The following is a 17,488-nucleotide window of genomic DNA, read 5'->3' on the forward strand; positions in this document are numbered from 1 at the left end:
AAACTGATAGGCTTTAATTAGGGAAAGCTCCATTTACAACCCAATAAGGGACATAAGGTTATTTGTGCTCAGCAGAGTCTCAGAGAAGATGACTGCACCTTTTTCTTCCCTCTATGCAAAACTGTTGAATCAAAATAATAGTTTTGGGTTCTGGACTGCATATTCTCTTCGTTCTATCTGCCATAATCATAACCCAAATTCCACTTTGATTCCACTTTTTGTCTTCTTCAGTGGGTGAGTAAGGTCGCTTGTGATATTGTGGCTTGTTGGGTGAGTAATGTTGCTCCTTTCTGTACTTTCTGAAAGGTTTCTGTGAATATTCCCATTAGTCTAAAGGCTGGTTCACTGCCTTATTTTTCCCTCTATTTTACGTGTGCACCTAGAGATGTTCATGCAAGCAAAGAAGCAGCATTGTCTAGAGAATGGGACTAAATGACCAAAAATCTTTTATCACCACAGCTCTGAATACTGGAACACCCTTTAAAGTGTTTTATTCTTCTGGTGCAGCTAAAGTCAGTTTTATACACAACTGTGCAGTGGTATAGCTGCATACAAGGTGTGTGATCCACCAGGCTGTAAGATTTGAGCATGAAGAATAAGCTAGAACATGAAGAAAGGTGCTGAAGGTGTTCTAAAAAAGGCAGAATGAAGGAGAATGTTTTCAGTCTACAACAATCACCTTTAGGAACCATTTTAAATTCTGTGTGTAGAAAAGCATAGTAGAGCCACATTTTTTTAATCTACATGCTGTTTCCCTCTAATAAGGAGTCAACATCTGGACTATAAAAATAGAATAATAATGAAGAGGAAATCTGTTAAAAAAAGCAAAACAAAACTCTTGAACACAAAGCCTGTAAAAATAGAGGCTTGGGTCAAAAGCCCTCACTGACGCAGCTGGTTTTCAAAGAAATGGTAGGAGCTTTTAGCAGGAGGGCAATTGCTGAATAGTGCTCTGCACATCCTGAGTTAAGATAATACAAATAGCTGTCTGGGAGAAAAACAGATAGGCTAATGGCCTCTCCTCTCTGGTTAACAGAGCAGGGCTGTTCACAAATGGGCACTGGCTAGGGGTTTTTTGTGTGGTTTGCTTTTTGAGTTTTGGGGGGTTTTTTCTCTCCCTTTGATCAGCTGCTTTTTAAAAGTAAAAAACTGTAATAGAGGAAACCATAATGGAATTCTGTTCTGTGTCTTCTTTTCCCCTTTTTTGCCACATGTCACATATTTAACCAAGTGGCCTGCTAAGCGAATGGATGAATGACATTTGGTACATTGTCTGCTGGAGTAGATGAATCCTATGTGTTCCCCATTATGGGTAATAGCTCAAACACATGCCTTGCTTCCAGGGAATAGCAGGAACAGATCAAAAGCTCAGTTCAACACCCAAGTGCTTAAGTTGAAAGTCACGATTGCTATTCACAAGCTGTTTAGCGTGGTTTTTGTTTTTTGTTTTTTTTTCTTCTGAAAAAACCCTAAATTTATTGACTTGAAGGTTAAAAATCCTTGGACTCATTTTCAGATTACATAAGCAGGTGTCACAGACTGGGAGCGGTTTTGCCAATAGGCAGATTGTCATCTAACCTGTGCAAACTTGGTTTTTTTACTAATAATGTTTGAGCAGCTTAAAAGTCTATCATCTGTTTCCTTGCTGCTCATGTCTGTCAGGCAGGCAGTTTTATTGCTGTCATTTCAGGCTGCCTGACAATGCTAGCAAGCTATAAATGTTATATCTACATCTGTGTATATTATTATTATTCACAGTAAATATTCACTCAACATATTCACTTACTAGGGTGAAAACCCCAAATATCACATACTGTGCAAATTATGCATATGTGATATAGGTTATGCATATATGATACAGATATGTTCTAGATGTAATGAAACTTTTAAACTCACTATACTTTTACAGGCGAGGTTTTATAGGACTTTTAAAGGCAAGACTCAAAGCCCACCAAGATACAATACTAATTAATTTTAACCCAAATAAAAGAAAATGCAATGAATACACTATAGTATAATATTATCCATGTATTTTATATGAAAGAGCCTAAACCACCTTTTTCTTCCAGACTTTGCATACTTAGTACAGAGATTACTACTGATAACCTGCTAATTTAAGAACAGGGTAGTGTATGCGGTGGGCCATGCACTTTTGCCTATCAATAAAAATACTGTTTGTTTTCACAGCTATTTCTTTTTCTAAATTCATCCGTGTGTCTTCCAGATTTGCCAGAGACTGTTCAGATTCCAGCAGTTTTTTCTTCAGGGATTCAATGGGCTCTGTTAGTGCTTCAACTTCACTGGTCAACCTAAACAGAATTACATTAAGTAATAAAATAAAAAGCAGAAGCCGGCTGGTGTTCAAAGAGATATATGAACTGTAATGGGAATAAAGATCAACAGCTACAGAATCATAATAACAACAAAGGACCTCAGAGAGGTCCTACGTACTTGGTCAAAAGCAGAGTTCACTTTCACAGCTTCTGTAGAGAGTCTCCCACAATTTAGATACTACCAAGAATGTCCTTTGCCACTAAGCACAGTGGGACTACCCATCCTCACCTTCTCCCACTTGTACTAAGAATTAAAGGACAAAAATTGTTAGGTAAGTCACCCGGTTTGACTGGATCAGCATTTTGGTCAGCCTGGCTTTTGGTATCTCTTCACTGGTATAAAACTCAGTTATTAAAAATGATAATTGCAACGGAGATCAGAAAAAAATCTTTACTTTAAAAGCATATAAGCTTTTAAAGAAGCAGCAGCAAACCATTTTTAAAGCAGCACATCATTTAAACTGAGTCAGTGGGGGTTAGGTGCTTTACTGCAATCTGCCTACAGTGAAGGCAGATATTTACTTCCCGGGAAAACAAGATCCCTGTGTGCTATGCAAACTGAATAACTACAGACAGTGTAAGTGTGGCAATTAAATACATGCCCATTCAGCAAAGGACCTGTAGGTGTCCTTAAATCCCTTTAAAGGCAATGTACATACTGAAAAGCTCGCACACGGATGGGTTCCTGACTCAGGACCTTAAACCAGTGTGCCTGAGATGGTATAAAGCACCTGGATTAACTGTAACTTCTTCTTCACTGTACAAAGAACAGGATATTGGCTTTGAATGGTACCTTTGCTATGAGGACATTGTAAGCCTGCAAAAGCCGATTCCCCACTTTTCCTAAGCGTAGGAAAATGTGAAGAGAATCAATTACAAAGCTTATAATGAGATCAAAACTGACAAAGGTGACATTCAGACCTTTAATTTGAAAGGATTTGTTGACTTCCAGTTTTAAAACAGATTATAACTGAAAATCAAATGCCACCAGCCTGATGCTTTGTAGTACTGAGGGTTTGTCTCAGACTATGAGTATGTGCAGCCCATTTACATTCTCAGTACTGGAAGCACAGAAATTCATTCGGCACATAGTCCACCTTGTGGTGAGCTTTTGCTAAAAGCAAAAGGGCTGCAAGTGATCCACACGCTGTCAGATTTTTTTGGAAACCACACAGTTCAGAGAAGAAAGCGTAGAGACAAAAGGCAGAGTGGAGTCTATAGATTTTCTATTTGTCAATACATTATGTTAAAATATTTTCCTTAGTGATTTCAGTCAGATGAATTATTTCTGACTTATATGAGAATCAAACCTAGTAAAAAAATCTAAAGGCTATGTGTTGCCAATAAAAAGTGCAAAAACTGTCTAACATCACTTCTGGACAGAGTGGACACCTTGAAGGAATTGTTTAATAGTGTTTACCGGAATTGTGCTTCATCTCTGCAGAGCTCTACGTTGGGCCTGAAGGATCTGTCATACAGCCTTGTTTGAGCAACTTTCACTGGGGCTTCTTTGTCTTTTATAGCTTGTTTGAGAGCAGCAATGTTAGCTTCTTGATGTCCAATCTCCTTAAGAATCTAAAGAGGATACCCAAGAAAAAGAAGTGTTCAAAAAAAGATACACATTGTCTCTGTGCATGCTATACATCTGTTCATGGTCCTAGTGAATCAGGTATAGTTTTGACCTCCTATGTGGCCAGAATGTAGAAGAAATAGAAGTATGAAGGTGGTTTTGACCTGTTTATTTCTACTACTGCACTGAGAATCTGATCTTCAGCCTAAAAAGAGGCAGAAAATATTCTGAAGCATGTTCAAAAACTCTTTCATGTCTCCTGACAACACAATCCCACTTCCATGAATTGCTTTTAATTGTAAATTTTTAACTGTAAATTTTCCAAGAAAAATTCAAGTTATTTTGAATGAGATTGAGAACAGCTGATCAGCTTGGAAATGCATCGATTTCTGGCATTAGTGAAGAAAATGACTCAAGACAGGAAATTCTAAATCACTTCTCTCTCATAACCACTGACACACACGCAAAAAATAAAGTCTACCCAGCTGTCACAACCCAACAGGTGCTAAGGAATGACTGTTTTTTCCACACTTGCAGGTGGTCTAACACAGAAGTAGGAGCTGCTCCACACTGGAGAAGGGGCAGAGGCTGAAGACACGCCTTGTGGCTTGCCAGGAACCGCTGCTGCTACTACTGCAGCCCAGCATGACTTTCATTCCATAAAAGTGATAACCAGGCTAGCCTGGGAATCCTGGCCCAAAGATCAGTTCCTTGATCACACAGTTTTAGGCTTTAGTTCAGCAAGACATGGAAGAAAGTGCTTAATTTTCTTCATATTTAAGTCCATCTCTTGTTTAGAGAAGCAAAACAGAATAAGCAGAATAAGCTGAACTGGAGCCACAGTCCAGCTCTGAAGACTCTGGTTAGATACTAAGCTGACACAGAATAGTGTTTGATACCTGACAGGGACTAAGACTTTTTTCTAGAGGATAAATCTACTGTGATCTTCTCCAAAAAGATTACCATGCCCATAGACAGAATTCAAAAAATAACACTTACGTTTTTCAAATGATACTCTAGTTTGTATTTTATATTGTCCAGCTCCTCACAGTGTTTGGCAAAAGCCTCATTAACCGCATCACACTGTGTCCTCAGGTCCCGAGATATGTCATGAAGAATATTGTCAATCAAGACACGAAGATTGATGGAAGCCAGTTTTTCTTGTTCTGCCCTACAGATGTTGTCATGACTGAACTTGGCCCATGTCTCCGGTGTTGAAGCACTGGAAGAAGAGGTGAATAGTATACAAATAGAAACCTTGCTCTTTTGTTCAGGTTGCACCTAAGAAGACAGTCTGAAGCTGGTGTTCTCCCTGCAAAAGTGTTGTCAACCTCTATTTGGTTTTGCTGTTGCATGCAGTCTAGGCTTACCATGAAGGGAAACTAATCCTTTATAAAATTAATAAACTCTTGTTCATCTTGTGGCTTCTGGGGGAAGTAATACATGACACAACATCACCTGAAGTTCTTCCATCTTTAGCTGATACTGCTAAGGCAGAGAAAGTATACATGTACTTTTTTGTGCAAGCACAAGCAGTTAAGTCACCAGCAAATAAACACATGGATATATTCAAGCTTTACAGTCTATATCTACTTCGAAACAAAAAGAAACAAGGTCTCTAGTTATACTTTGCTACATTGAGAAGCAGAAGGAACTACATAGAACTTGGGACATTGCATCACATGAACACTGTCAGAAAGGAGGGGTGGGGGAAGCAGCAAGATTTATTGTAATAGTAATGCTCTATGTGTATAGGAAGCAGCACTTGCCTTTCCCAAAAGAATAGCCTGCCTGCCAATGTCAAATGGTAAGTCTCAACAGGATTTAGATCAGCCTTTAAAAGTATAAAGCCAATTGTTTCCAAGAAAAACTTCTACAAGCTCAGTCTGCATACAGCGAACCAACTTTGCCATCAGTACTGTGCCATGCTGAGATGGTAGCACGGCCTTTACTATCCACAGAGCTATTTTAAAGCTGTGACATTATATGTCCAAAGCAGCAGCAATTACACCTTTAATTCTGAGCAGCATTACAGCTTTCACTGACACAAAGGATGTGTTGTATCTTATCAGGGTTATTTGTGGAGGATAATAACAGTAACTACTCACCTCTCTTCAAACTTCACTGAACTAGGATGGAACTGGATGTTGGTGCTCTGGTTACTGTATCTTCCACATTTATCATCAATACTGTACGTTTCAACTTTGTCTGACCAGTCCCTTTCACAAACCTCTTTGTGATCTCGATTTAATCTGAAAAGTCATGATTATCACAAATTGTTAGTGGAAAACAATACAATTAACAAAACTATCACTGACATTTGTGAAGCTCTGAGCCTTTGTCCTTCCAAGAGCAGTGAGAATATAAACTTTCCTTTTTGTCATGAAAATACTAACCAAGCTCTCTCTCCCACAACTATTTGATAGAAGGACAGTAATCCTGATGTTTTAACCACTACCCCAGACCTTCAGTACTGTTCTGTGCCTACTGAAGGCTTCAAGCTCTTATAACCTGAGGCAAAGGAGTTGTTGGATTTTGGATTTTACACAACAATCCTAAAACACAGAAGATATTTTCAATAGTGGCGACAGCTGCAGTTATTATGGGGAAAACAGGTAGGAGGTTTGGCCAACAGAACACTCTTCCTGTGATAAGACATCAGGCAGTGCTAGTAGAAGATTCATCCTCCTCTTTTGCTAGTATATTGAGTGTGACTCAAATTTAAGACCTCCATGAAGTGACCCTATTCCTGGAGCCCTCCTATGTAGCCTTTCAGACTGTAACACGCAGACAGTGTAATTTGCCTTTGGAAGATACAAGTACAATGTTATTCAGAGATAGAACTGCTGCTTTGTTGTCAATTAAATGAGTCACACGTCACCCAATTACTTAGAATGACTTCATATTACAAAAGACAGTGGGTCATTATCAACTGTTAACACCAGATGTCACTCTCACCTCAGGAATTAAAAATACTGCTGGCAAATGATACTAAACGATGGTACTATTAAAACAATCTTAATTATAAAAAGCGAGGCCTAAACTCAGTAGTCATGCTCTAATTGATGTAATAGAACTACTTTAAATTATTTTGCATTTATAGACATTCTTTCTAAAAACAGCATTTTGTTTTATCTTGTAGAATAGCACAAAGTGGAGCAGATAAACCTAAAATATCAAGATTTCCAGCAGTTCATACTGGTCCATACTTCATACTGATGCACCTTAGTATTCTGGTAACATCTTTCCAAAGGGCTTGTTATAAATTAAAATCAAATACTCCTTTTGAAATGCAATGAACGTCCATGTTGATACAGAAGGTAGAATGAAGTTTCATATTTTAAGTTCATATTGACATCTGGTAGCAAAAAACTCATCTTGAAAAGGTCCTTTGATCAGATAGATTCTTTTAAAAGAGCCTATATTACAAATATATCACAAGGTGCAAAAAGGTAGAGTAATATTCAGATAATACTTTTACTGCACTTAAGTTTAGTGTTGGAAAATGAGAGAACTGAATACACATACTGGAAACCAGGACTGAAAATCTAAAGCATGGCTTTAGGGCATGGCTCTACTTGCAAATCCTGAAGTTTCATCACTGAGTACCTCTTTTCAGGCTGAAGTGGAATTCACATAGCTCGTAAGTCTGGCATTGGTAGAGATCTTTGTCCACTGGGCATTGTATGCCAGGAATTATTTGGCTATATAAATTAGCTACTAAGATACTGTGAAAAATGTCTTACCGTATCTGGTTAACAGCTTGTATCAAAGTTCTTTTTAAAAGCTCCTGGATATCTCTGATAAGTTCAGCTTCCTAGATAAAAACATGGAGACTTCTGTGATATCCAGAGCAGTCAACACTATCCTGCAGAGCAGTTTGATTTCAGTAGTTGTGGATAAGTACTTAAATCTTCCCCTCATTACCCACTCTTACCCTATTATTGCAAGACATTATTTTCCAAGGAGTTAGCAGATTCTGAGGTAACTCAGCTGTAAGTCTAAGGCGGCAGCAATGCTTGGAATACTTATAAAGCCTGGGGATTCATTATTTTCATATTGCATGTGTATCCTATGAAAAAATCTGTGTTCTATCAGATTAAACAGAATATCTGAATTACTTGCACAGCCTTGAAGTGGGGAAAAATAAGGCAAAAGCGTCAGGCTCAGCAGGAGACCAGAGTCACTGCCTTGCACAAAAGGTGACATTTTAAAACCAGGCAGGACACTGTCTGCCCTGCAAGCACAAACTCAGACGTCAGAGGCTGCTGCCTTGCCCAGGGATGCAAGAGAGGAGCTCAGCTTCCCTGGCAAGTCACAGGCTGCCAGAGCCTGCTGAGTCCCTGCGGATCCCTTCAGAGCCCGCTGCCTCGCTCTGTAGTAAGAGTTTTATCCGTACGCAAGGGAGAGGCTTCCCATCAGATTCCTGCAGAGCTCCAAAACCACAGCTTGTCTGACATATGGTGATAAGGTGCTATTTAACATAAAGAAGTGGTGGTATAATAATCTTCTCTGGCCTGCCTCCTTTGAATGCTTTGTATTAACTAAAAATAGAAGTTACTACTCTATGATTTAAACAGCCATTGTCTGCTTCATCAGGTATAGGAAAGCCGTTGTAATAAAAACCCAATGACTCAGCTTTACTTTTTTTATTAGACCTATTTATTCCAGAACTCATTTTGCCTCTGGTGATGGACAGTATGGAGGACTGCAGAATTATCCCAGGTATGCAGTGTTGTTTGAGGGGTTAATTTCCTCTGAGTTGCAAGACAGTGACTGCTCAAAGTCATGAAGCTTTGCCTCACCTTGATAACGGATCCAATGTCTGAAGTTTCAGCTCAAGCTGGTTTTAGGAGGAATGTTCATTTCAACACAAATATGATCAAACCAGAAAAGACCGTGCTTTCTAATAATCTCTTATTGAATAAAAAGTATCTGGTGCTCATTTTTGACTGCAATAATTCTGTTTTAGGGATTAACTATCAACGCTCTATGAAGTGACTTTACTGACCTGGTGATTACATATTATTATATAAAAGCCAGTCCAGTCCAACAAGCATTTTTTCTTTTTTATTATTTAAAGGAATTTAATATTTGAGGCTCAGATATTAAAAAGAGCTTTTGTATATGAAAAATTCCTAATTAATTTTGCTGGTTTACATCAATGACAGTCATTCAATGACAGCTAAGGGAGTATATACTTACTAATAAACTTTATTCTCAGAACACTGCTGGCACTGGTTGATCCTTGTACTGTTTTTGACAAATAAATGAGTGTGGACGTCCCCGCAGTGTCAGTTTCTCCATCATAAGAAACCAACAGGGACCATAAAAAAGATCTTTTTATTCTAAATGGAAAAGGACAATCATGATTGGAAAGAAAATATTATTTTTAAGGCTCTAAAAGAGCACAGCAAAAATAAATACATAGCTGAAGGTATCATTTTACAAACTGTAAGAACACTAAAACTCCCTTTCTGTAGGGAGGAAGTATGACAATGGCTGAGCCGTCAAAGTAAAAATTCAAAAATATTTTAGAGGGTTAGAAAGATCCAGCACTCAAAATTACACTTATAGTAATTGATATTATTTTGTGTTGGGTAGTCAGTCTCCATGTAAATAGACAGACAGTTTCCTATGAGTAATGTACACAATTTTCAATGAGAAAAGCCTTCCTTTAGCAAGTAAGGTCTCTCACATGGAAAGAGTGAAATAATGAAAAAATAAAGAATTCCCTTGTTGAATGAACTAAAATAAAATTTAAAAATTGATTCCCTGTTGAGGAGAGAGGTATTCAAATATAGCATTTAAAACTGAAGATACAGTTCTCTACTACAAAGAAGATGGAGACTCCCTTTTTACAAGGAGTCACATGGAAAAGAGGAGGGGTGAATGGTTACAGGTTACTCGTGGGGAGATTCTGACTGGACACAAGAGGAAAATTTTTCACAATGAGAACAATCAACCATTGGAATAATCTGCCCATGGAAGTGGTGCATTCCCCAACATTGGACACTTCTAAGATTCAGCGGGACACGGTGCTGGCCCATCTTGTCTAGACCGTGCTTTTGCCAAGGTTAGACCAGATGATCCTTGAAGTCCCTTCCAACCTCATGTTCTATGATTCTATGATTCATAACTAATAGCTAGAGTAAGTAAGGAGGCATAAATGACAGTGAATTTTCAACATTTATCTACTAAATTTTTCTTAATTTCTAAAACAGTTAAAAAGCCAGATTGCATGGCTGGGAAGAGCTGTGGCACTAGGTTGAAGATGATGATCCTTTGATCTAGGTCCCTCAGTCCTGGCTGTACTGTCAGACACCACAGTACAAGCCAGCCTGCTGCCCACCCAGAGCTGTGGCTGGCTCGTGGGATCGAGTGGGAGAAGGTCCATACTGCCAGGTAGCACAGGAGCTGGGCATCTCATACACCATGTGGAGGATTTATAAAATGCCATGTCTGCTCCTTCACATTTTCTTTGCAGAGTAAATTCAATCAACAACCACGGCAGAGAGAGCTGTAGCTAGGAATACAGCTCTTCCGGACTTCAGGATTTCAGCCATAAAAACGTGGCTGGTTCCACATGAAAATCCTGGGGACAATCTGGGTTTTAGCATGTGGCAGAATAGATGACCTCTGTGTAGTGTGTGCACAGAATTGTGCTGGCAATTCACCTGAAGGCCCAGTCTGTGTTAAGAGAGGAAAAGCACATTTTAGTAGCGAGCAGCATCTCTGATTCAGAGAACAACATTAACTGAGATTTGCATTTCTTAAGTTCATGAGAGGACTTGGTAGATGAAATGTCTTTTTTTTCCTCCTTATTTTTCCCATATATGTCTTTATGTGCTGTCTATTAAAATGAAATACTGTCAAATCTGAAGCCATGTTGGCTTCTTTTCAGCTGTCTTCACAGTTAATACTACTAATAAACCTCTGTTATTATAAATGGTTGTCAATTAACAGAGAGAGAGCATTTTATAGTTTAGCGTGCCATTTATTTTATTACAGTATTTAATGTTTATGATGCAAAAGTTGGATTTTCCTCAAATCTAGTGATAAAACCATCCCAGTTCATGACTTTGTAAGTGTCTAATTAATGGTGCAAAGAAAACGTTTAAGAGCAGATGTTTGTGCCTTCCATGAATTTACAAATTCAGGTTTTTTGCAGCCTGTCTTTTTACATCAGTGACTTGCAGATGTCAGCAATGTCTAAATACAGCACCCAGGGCCAGAATGACACAGTGCGAGAGCAGCTAAGAGGAACTGGTAGAACCCCATGAGAGAGGCTGTGCAGTCGCCCTTGATTACAAATCCAGCTGCATCCATCCATCCATCAGTAACAACATGACACCAGATGTCCCACACATCAGCACAGCAAATAAAAGAAAGCTAGCTTACAGATCTCACTAGATTTAGGCCCCCAAACAGCATGTAACAGGAAGACTGTTATTCACTACAGCTGGGAGTGAAAGCAGGTAACAGTCCTCGAAATCTCAGCTCTGTGTCTGGCCTTTTTCCTGCTGGGTCTCCAAGAGTCATTTCAAAATCCACGATCTGCAGCTGTTGAGAATAAGCACTGCACTCTTAATCGAGTTGTCTACGTTCAGGACTGTCCTATTGCACAGTGGTTCACTTGGCAAAAACTACAGATCAGTGTTTGGAAATGGCATTCTGTTGTTTCCCTTGCCCCGTTATTGCAGTTAGCAGGAATACATACGTATGTATCCTTCCTCTGCTTTTTTAAACTTTAATTTTGCACAGTTGACAAGATTTTGGCTAATGCCTTTGTCTTCAGCATCAGGGAATAGCTGAGGCTGACTTATTGTTGATGCAAATACACAACAAATCAACACTCTGAGTCTAGGGTAAAAAGATGGCATAAATGAAAGTACATCCGCTTATTCCACATTCATATCTGGCAATCAGTTAATGAGTCTGGACACTGGACATGGGGAAATAACCTTGAAATGCAGTATATATGCAGCTGAAACATGATTTATTGACAGTATACAACCACATGGCAAGTCCTTTGCTAGGATTTACATTTTCAATATTAAATACATGCACATAAACATAGCAAACTGTCATTAAACTGATGCAAAGGGGATTCAGAGGAGATGTTGTATGGGTTATGAAAGTCAAAAACCTCATACAAAACAGATGCAGGTACTGCTTTTTATGAATTCATCTATTCCCAGTGCAGCAGCACAAAGGAATAAAATTATTCTTTTTGAGAGATTTTATCTTCTTTTTAGTCATCAAAGTTCCTTCTTCACTGGAAAAACAATTGTGTCTTTCCGTTTCTTTTTCTTAACCAGAACTGCATTAAGAAAAGATGAATATGGTGTTAAGTGGAGTCAATGAACTTCTGAGCTAGAGCTGACTTTACTATGCATGCAAGGAGATTTCACTTAAATATCCTCATCCCTCGTTTCAGCAGTGGCTATTTAGTAGTGGTATGTATCATAATAGATGATCTAGATGTGAGTCCATGCTGCAAAGAAAATAGGGCAGATGAGTCAGAGCTAAAACTCGCTAAAAGAAATAGATGGTGTGCCAAAAAATAGGAAAACCCCAATTATTATCTGGATGCATAAAAGCTTCATCAGAGATACTTCTGTTTTCTTTGTGAGACATCTGAAGTGATTCCTACTGAATAGATAATAAAAGTGCAATTACATGCAGAGATTCAAAACTACTTGTGTATGTGTATTTGATGTTGTCTCTCTAAATGCTATCTGCCAAGGGGCTGCTGAAAGGTGATTATCTCAGCAGGATGCTCTGGGAACTGGGAAATGTTCTTCATAGCTGCAGAAAGCTGAAAGCAGGAACAAAACTTACATCCTATGAAAAGCTTTTCCGTGAGTGTGTGAAAGGCAGCGCGTTGTCCGGACATGCTCTTCCACCAGTTGCAGATTCCCCCATGCACCCGTCCACGGGAGCTGGCAGGAAGACGGCAAAGATACCCGAGAACGACGCCAACGCAAGCCTGGGCTGCTAGTAGGAGAGGAAGAATTTCAAAGGAAGGAAAATGCTCTAGAATATCAATTAACTGTGTAATTAAAACTGCAAGGAAAAGAATGTCTGTTTCCTAACACAGCTGACTTTTTTGTTTCTTCTTTTTCTCAACTTTAGCATGGGAAGAGAAGAAATCACTCCTGAACTCCCTTGCATTACCATTCTAAAGAGAGTTAAGATTAGAAAGTAACTGGACAAGTAAACAACATTCAGAAAAAGTATACCAGTACTTCAGTGATAAAATTTGCATAACTCCTCCAAATAAGCAAACTTGTAACACAGAGCTACCAGTGAACTGGGCCATTAACTTGGATATCTGTGCAGCGAACAGTCAGAATTCATGGAAGAGCAGCTCTAAGTGTCAAGAATTATTACTCAGTTTTGGAGAGAATAAGAAATACAAGGTACTATCTGATTTCTTGCAGTGAAAGAGGAGTAGAGTATAGCTGCAGTTTAAAAATCTGGCCAAGCCATAGAGGGTACATTTTAACATCTATTTGCAAACATTTGTGCCATAAAATCTATTCCTCTGTGAAAATGAGAAGGATTTCCCCTGATATTATGTACTCCTTTTCCTTCTGCACTGCAAAGGTCATTGGCATGGCAACAAAATCTTCACTTCTCAAGAGTCCATCTGCTGCTGGTATACACGCCTCATCTGAACTCACATCATTCTTTTTTGATGACATCCTACTTGGCTGTTGACGGTCTGTCGTCACAAGCATACAATCACAATTTCAGGTGAAAAATTAGCAGCAGCAGCAGCAGATGGACCTCTGAGCAATGAACAGAGTATTCTCTGAGATCAGGAGGAAAGAAATACAGGAGAGAAATCCTGCCAGAATTTTTTTTTTTTTTTCCAAATCTTACATTTCATGATTTCTCTAAAACATCAGCAGCTGATGAAAATAATTTCTTTTCTGTAATTTGAATTTTGTGAAAATTCACACACTCAAATATCCTCTACACTAACTCCCACATTTCTATTTTTGAACTGGAACAACCTCTTAAATATCGATTACAATTCAGCAATTGTACACAATTCCTATTCAAAATATTGCTAAATACTGTCATGTTAATTCTAGGTATCATGCCATCGACTATGTAAGTATCTTCAGTATTTTTCTAACAACAAATATTAATCATCTGATTTAATCAGTAACTCATCATGAATCAACTTTCACAGTATATTGGAGGCTGCAGGCAAATAATCATTGATTTATTTGTGGGGTAGTAGAATATGTATCATTACAAAATGAAAATTAACCAGAATCTATTCTCTGTAACATGCAGCCACAATAATTACATCAGCCTTGAAGGCAATCCACAGGCAGTGTCGGATCTCAGTGACAGATAACAAAGTGCCAGCTAGAGTAAAGAGTCCTCCATGGGAGGAAAAGGATCAAGCAAATTTCAGGAGAATCTCAGGTTTGTTGAAGTCATACTGTCAGAAATGCCATCTCTCCGTGCCCCCCCGCTTGCCAGTAGATAGCATCCCTTTGCAGGTGTCACACTACATTGTACCGTTCATCGTGCTGTCCTGCAGGACACTTAAAATGACGGTTTGTCTTGAGACACTGTAGTACAGCGTTGGATCACCATCTCGTCACGAACCTTGGCAAGATTACAGCATCAGACTCAGTAGTAAAAGGTAGAGACTGCCAGATTTGGATAGCTCGAGCATTTCACTGGTCCTGAATAATCTGCTTATCGGGCGCTCCATTTTTAAAGTGTAACCTGCAGAGGTGAGGGGACTTTAAGCCAAGAAGAGGCTGGAAGAGGTTTAATGCCAGAATAGGATGCCCATCTTGCTTGAGGAAACCTGTTTTAATTTTGTTTGGATCTTGTTTGAGAGAGGGGATCTGGTCTCTTCTAGTCATGCTCCTGTGATTTTAAACCCTTTAAGAAGGATTTTAAACGATCAGTGACACCTAGGAGTGACAGAGACCAGCCTGCCAGGAAGGGGCACTAGGCCTCTGTGCACTGCCAGAAGATACCTTCATGAGCTGCAGTTATCACCTACTGACCAAACTGTTCACCATTTTAGAGAGCAGAGCAGAACTAAGAGATGGTTGCCAACAACCCTTAACATCCTAACGTCCTGCTCACCTTCAGCAGCTCTCTCTCCACCTCATCACAGATCAGGTCCGGGGGTTGCCTCCTCTCCCGACACTGCAGGTTATCAGTGGCAATGGCATAGGGCATCGCGGTGGCATCGAGCGCCCTTTCCAGCCGCAGCTTCTGGGCTGCCAGCAGGCTGGTCTCGGCATCAAGGTCCTCAATCTCCTTCCGGAGCTCAGCCTTCCAGAAGTGTATGTCCTGCAGGCGCTGGCCCAGGGCGGCCGTGGAGCCCTGCTGGGTGCGCTGGGCAATGGCTGCGGCGTGTTCGACCAGCTCCTTGGCCTCGGCCCGGGTGCGCTCGGCCTGCTCGCAGCCGGTGAAGGCCTTGTGGTACAGGGCAGCGTGGCTCTGGTGCCACTCAGGGGGCAGAGACTTGGCAGTGTGGAAGGCGGCCGCGGCCAGGCCGCTGGAGGAGTCGGGCCCCATGTTCAGCGCCGCCTCGCACACCTCCACGGGTAGGTCGGAGACGGGGACCGTGTGCGGCGCCGGCTCCTTGGCCAGCCGGCCTCTGGCCTGCGCCATGGCGGCGGGGCCTCCCGCGGGGCCAGCCGGGCCTAGGCCGCGCCGCGTCCTCCCGTCGCCGGGGCAACGGCAGCAGCCAATGAGGAGGCGGGTCCCCCATTGCGAAGGGAAACCCGAGGGGGAACAGCCCGCCCCTCGTTGAGACGAGCACCAATCAGAGCGCGGTCCCGCCCCCGGGGCGCGTCGGATAGGGGGAACGCCGGCTGCCCGCCACTCGCCTCCAAGCCGCTTGTTGCTATGGCGACGGGGACACCCCATTGGGCAGGAGCCATGGCGGCGCCGGGCGGCCTCAGGGCGGGAATCGCTGCGGCCCTCGGGGCTTGGGACGGGGGGGATTTCCCGGCACGGGCCTTGGTGCACGTTGGAGCGTTTGTAATTCGTGTGTGGTTGAGAACAAAGATACGCTGAGGTCCCTGCACTGCCTCCTGACTCTTTGTGCTGGAACTTCTCTCTTCCAACTGCCACGTGGGCGCAGTGACACTTTTCCCTGTTTGTTTTCTAAATAAATAGGATACTGAGAGGACTTCAGCCCGATTCCTGCCCAGCAAGCAGTGGAGGCGAGAGGGAGGCTCAGCATGCTCCTCCGTGCTTGCTCAGAGGGCCCCTTGGGCCGTGGGCAAGGCGCTGGGCAGGCCTCTGGGGCCTCCGACATCCCCTGGTATTAAGCCATTCAATATAATACATATTTGCACCTCACTCCATTCTTATACCCAGATGTTCATTCTCAAGACAATTTGTGTGACTCCGGCCTTGTCACGGATCAGGTGCTTGTGAAATCCAACTGCTGCAGCATTCCCTGTTTAGTTTTCAGTTGGGGAGATACAGACAACTTATGCTTGAACTATATTAAATCCTTTGGGGTTGCCACCACCATGCAACAAGGAAAGGAAATTAAAGGAGAGGCTGCGAGGTGAGAGGCATCTCTTCAGAGCACTTGAAGGAAGGAGGGAAGGTGCTGGAGACCACGGTGACAATAGAGGGCACCCTCGCCTTTGCACGGCGACAGATCCTCTGTCTTCGATGTCATTTTGATATAGAAAATAAAAAAGAAGAAAAAAAACATGTGCACTGCAGCCCGCCCAGTGTCATCCAGGCTAATCGGCTCCTTGGGTGTTGAGGAGAGTGATGCCCAAACCGCTTTGAGGTGTGCACGGCCGATAACATGCACACGCCACGAGTGTGGAGTAACAGCTCTGTTTGCACCACACAAACTTCTGCAGAAGACACTTTACTTTATGATAGTTTGCTGTAAATCCACAGAAAGTCAATGGTCATTTTTCCTGCAGGGCCTTGCACTCTTTAGAAAGATCGAGTGGTTGTCCCTGGTAGAGCGCCTGCATTCGAAAGATGCAAGCTGCTGCCCACCAGCCCTGTGCCCTGGCTGGCAGCACATGCCAGCAAAGGCTTCCTTCCACAGAGACTGTTGAAAAAGGAGATTCGGTCCCAGCAGAGATAAGAAATCCTTCACCTTCCCTTTTGCAAATATGATACTATAATTGGCCCTCCAATTAAACAGCAGCGGTGGATGGTATCTTTGCACTGCTGAAGTCAGTGGAATGACAGACCCCCTTTGCTTACCCTTTCCACTTCATTTCTGTTTCTCTCCTTTTTCATGCATCTTTCCTCCAACTCCAACTGTCCTATCTGTTCCTTTCCTTACATTACCCCCAGCCTGTACCTTTCTTTCTCTTTCCTCTGCTTGTGGCCTTCTCTGCATGATGATCTATGCAAATTTTGCATTTTTAAAGTACAATAAGTCTGCAGGAAAAGCCCTGCTGAGCTATTCAGAGTGAAAGTCCTTGGTAAGGAAAATACATTTTTTGAAAATAAGGGCAGTAACAATTTGCTATTAAGTAGCATTTTTCTCTGAAGTTTTCAAAAGAGCTTTTATTAGTGGCATCTTATCGCAGCCCATTCAGTG

The 17,488-nt window shown here is 41.4% G+C and overlaps 1 protein-coding gene across 1 annotated transcript; it reads right to left on the bottom strand.

The window, feature by feature from the left end:
* Nucleotides 1-2,012: 2,012 nt before the first annotated feature.
* TEKT4 (tektin 4) lies at nt 2,013-15,590 on the bottom strand. The gene is made up of 6 exons (XM_074919217.1): nt 15,034-15,590; nt 7,650-7,720; nt 6,012-6,155; nt 4,903-5,125; nt 3,754-3,908; nt 2,013-2,309 (listed from the first exon to the last, which is right to left on the bottom strand). The coding sequence occupies exons 1-6, from the start codon at nt 15,565-15,567 to the stop codon at nt 2,096-2,098; spliced, it is 1,341 nt and encodes a 446-aa protein (XP_074775318.1). The 5' UTR covers nt 15,568-15,590; the 3' UTR covers nt 2,013-2,095.
* Between the last annotated feature and the right edge of the window lie 1,898 nt (nt 15,591-17,488).

The sequence above is a fragment of the Athene noctua genome, chromosome 15 (genome assembly GCF_965140245.1).
Source record: "Athene noctua chromosome 15, bAthNoc1.hap1.1, whole genome shotgun sequence".
Taxonomy (NCBI): Eukaryota; Metazoa; Chordata; class Aves; order Strigiformes; family Strigidae; genus Athene; species Athene noctua.

What these genes read in the sequence shown, in the direction of transcription:
- TEKT4 (XM_074919217.1), bottom strand. Translation starts at nt 15,567, where the DNA reads ATGGCGCAGGCCAGAGGCCGGCTGGCCAAGGAGCCGGCGCCGCACACG. An exon ending in TGGAGAGAGAGCTGCTGAAG is followed by an intron (nt 7,721 to 15,033) that starts GTGAGCAGGACG and finishes GTTTTTATCTAG; the next exon opens with GAAGCTGAACTTATCAGAGA. An exon ending in TAGAGTATCATTTGAAAAAC is followed by an intron (nt 3,909 to 4,902) that starts GTAAGTGTTATT and finishes TATCCTCTTTAG; the next exon opens with ATTCTTAAGGAGATTGGACA.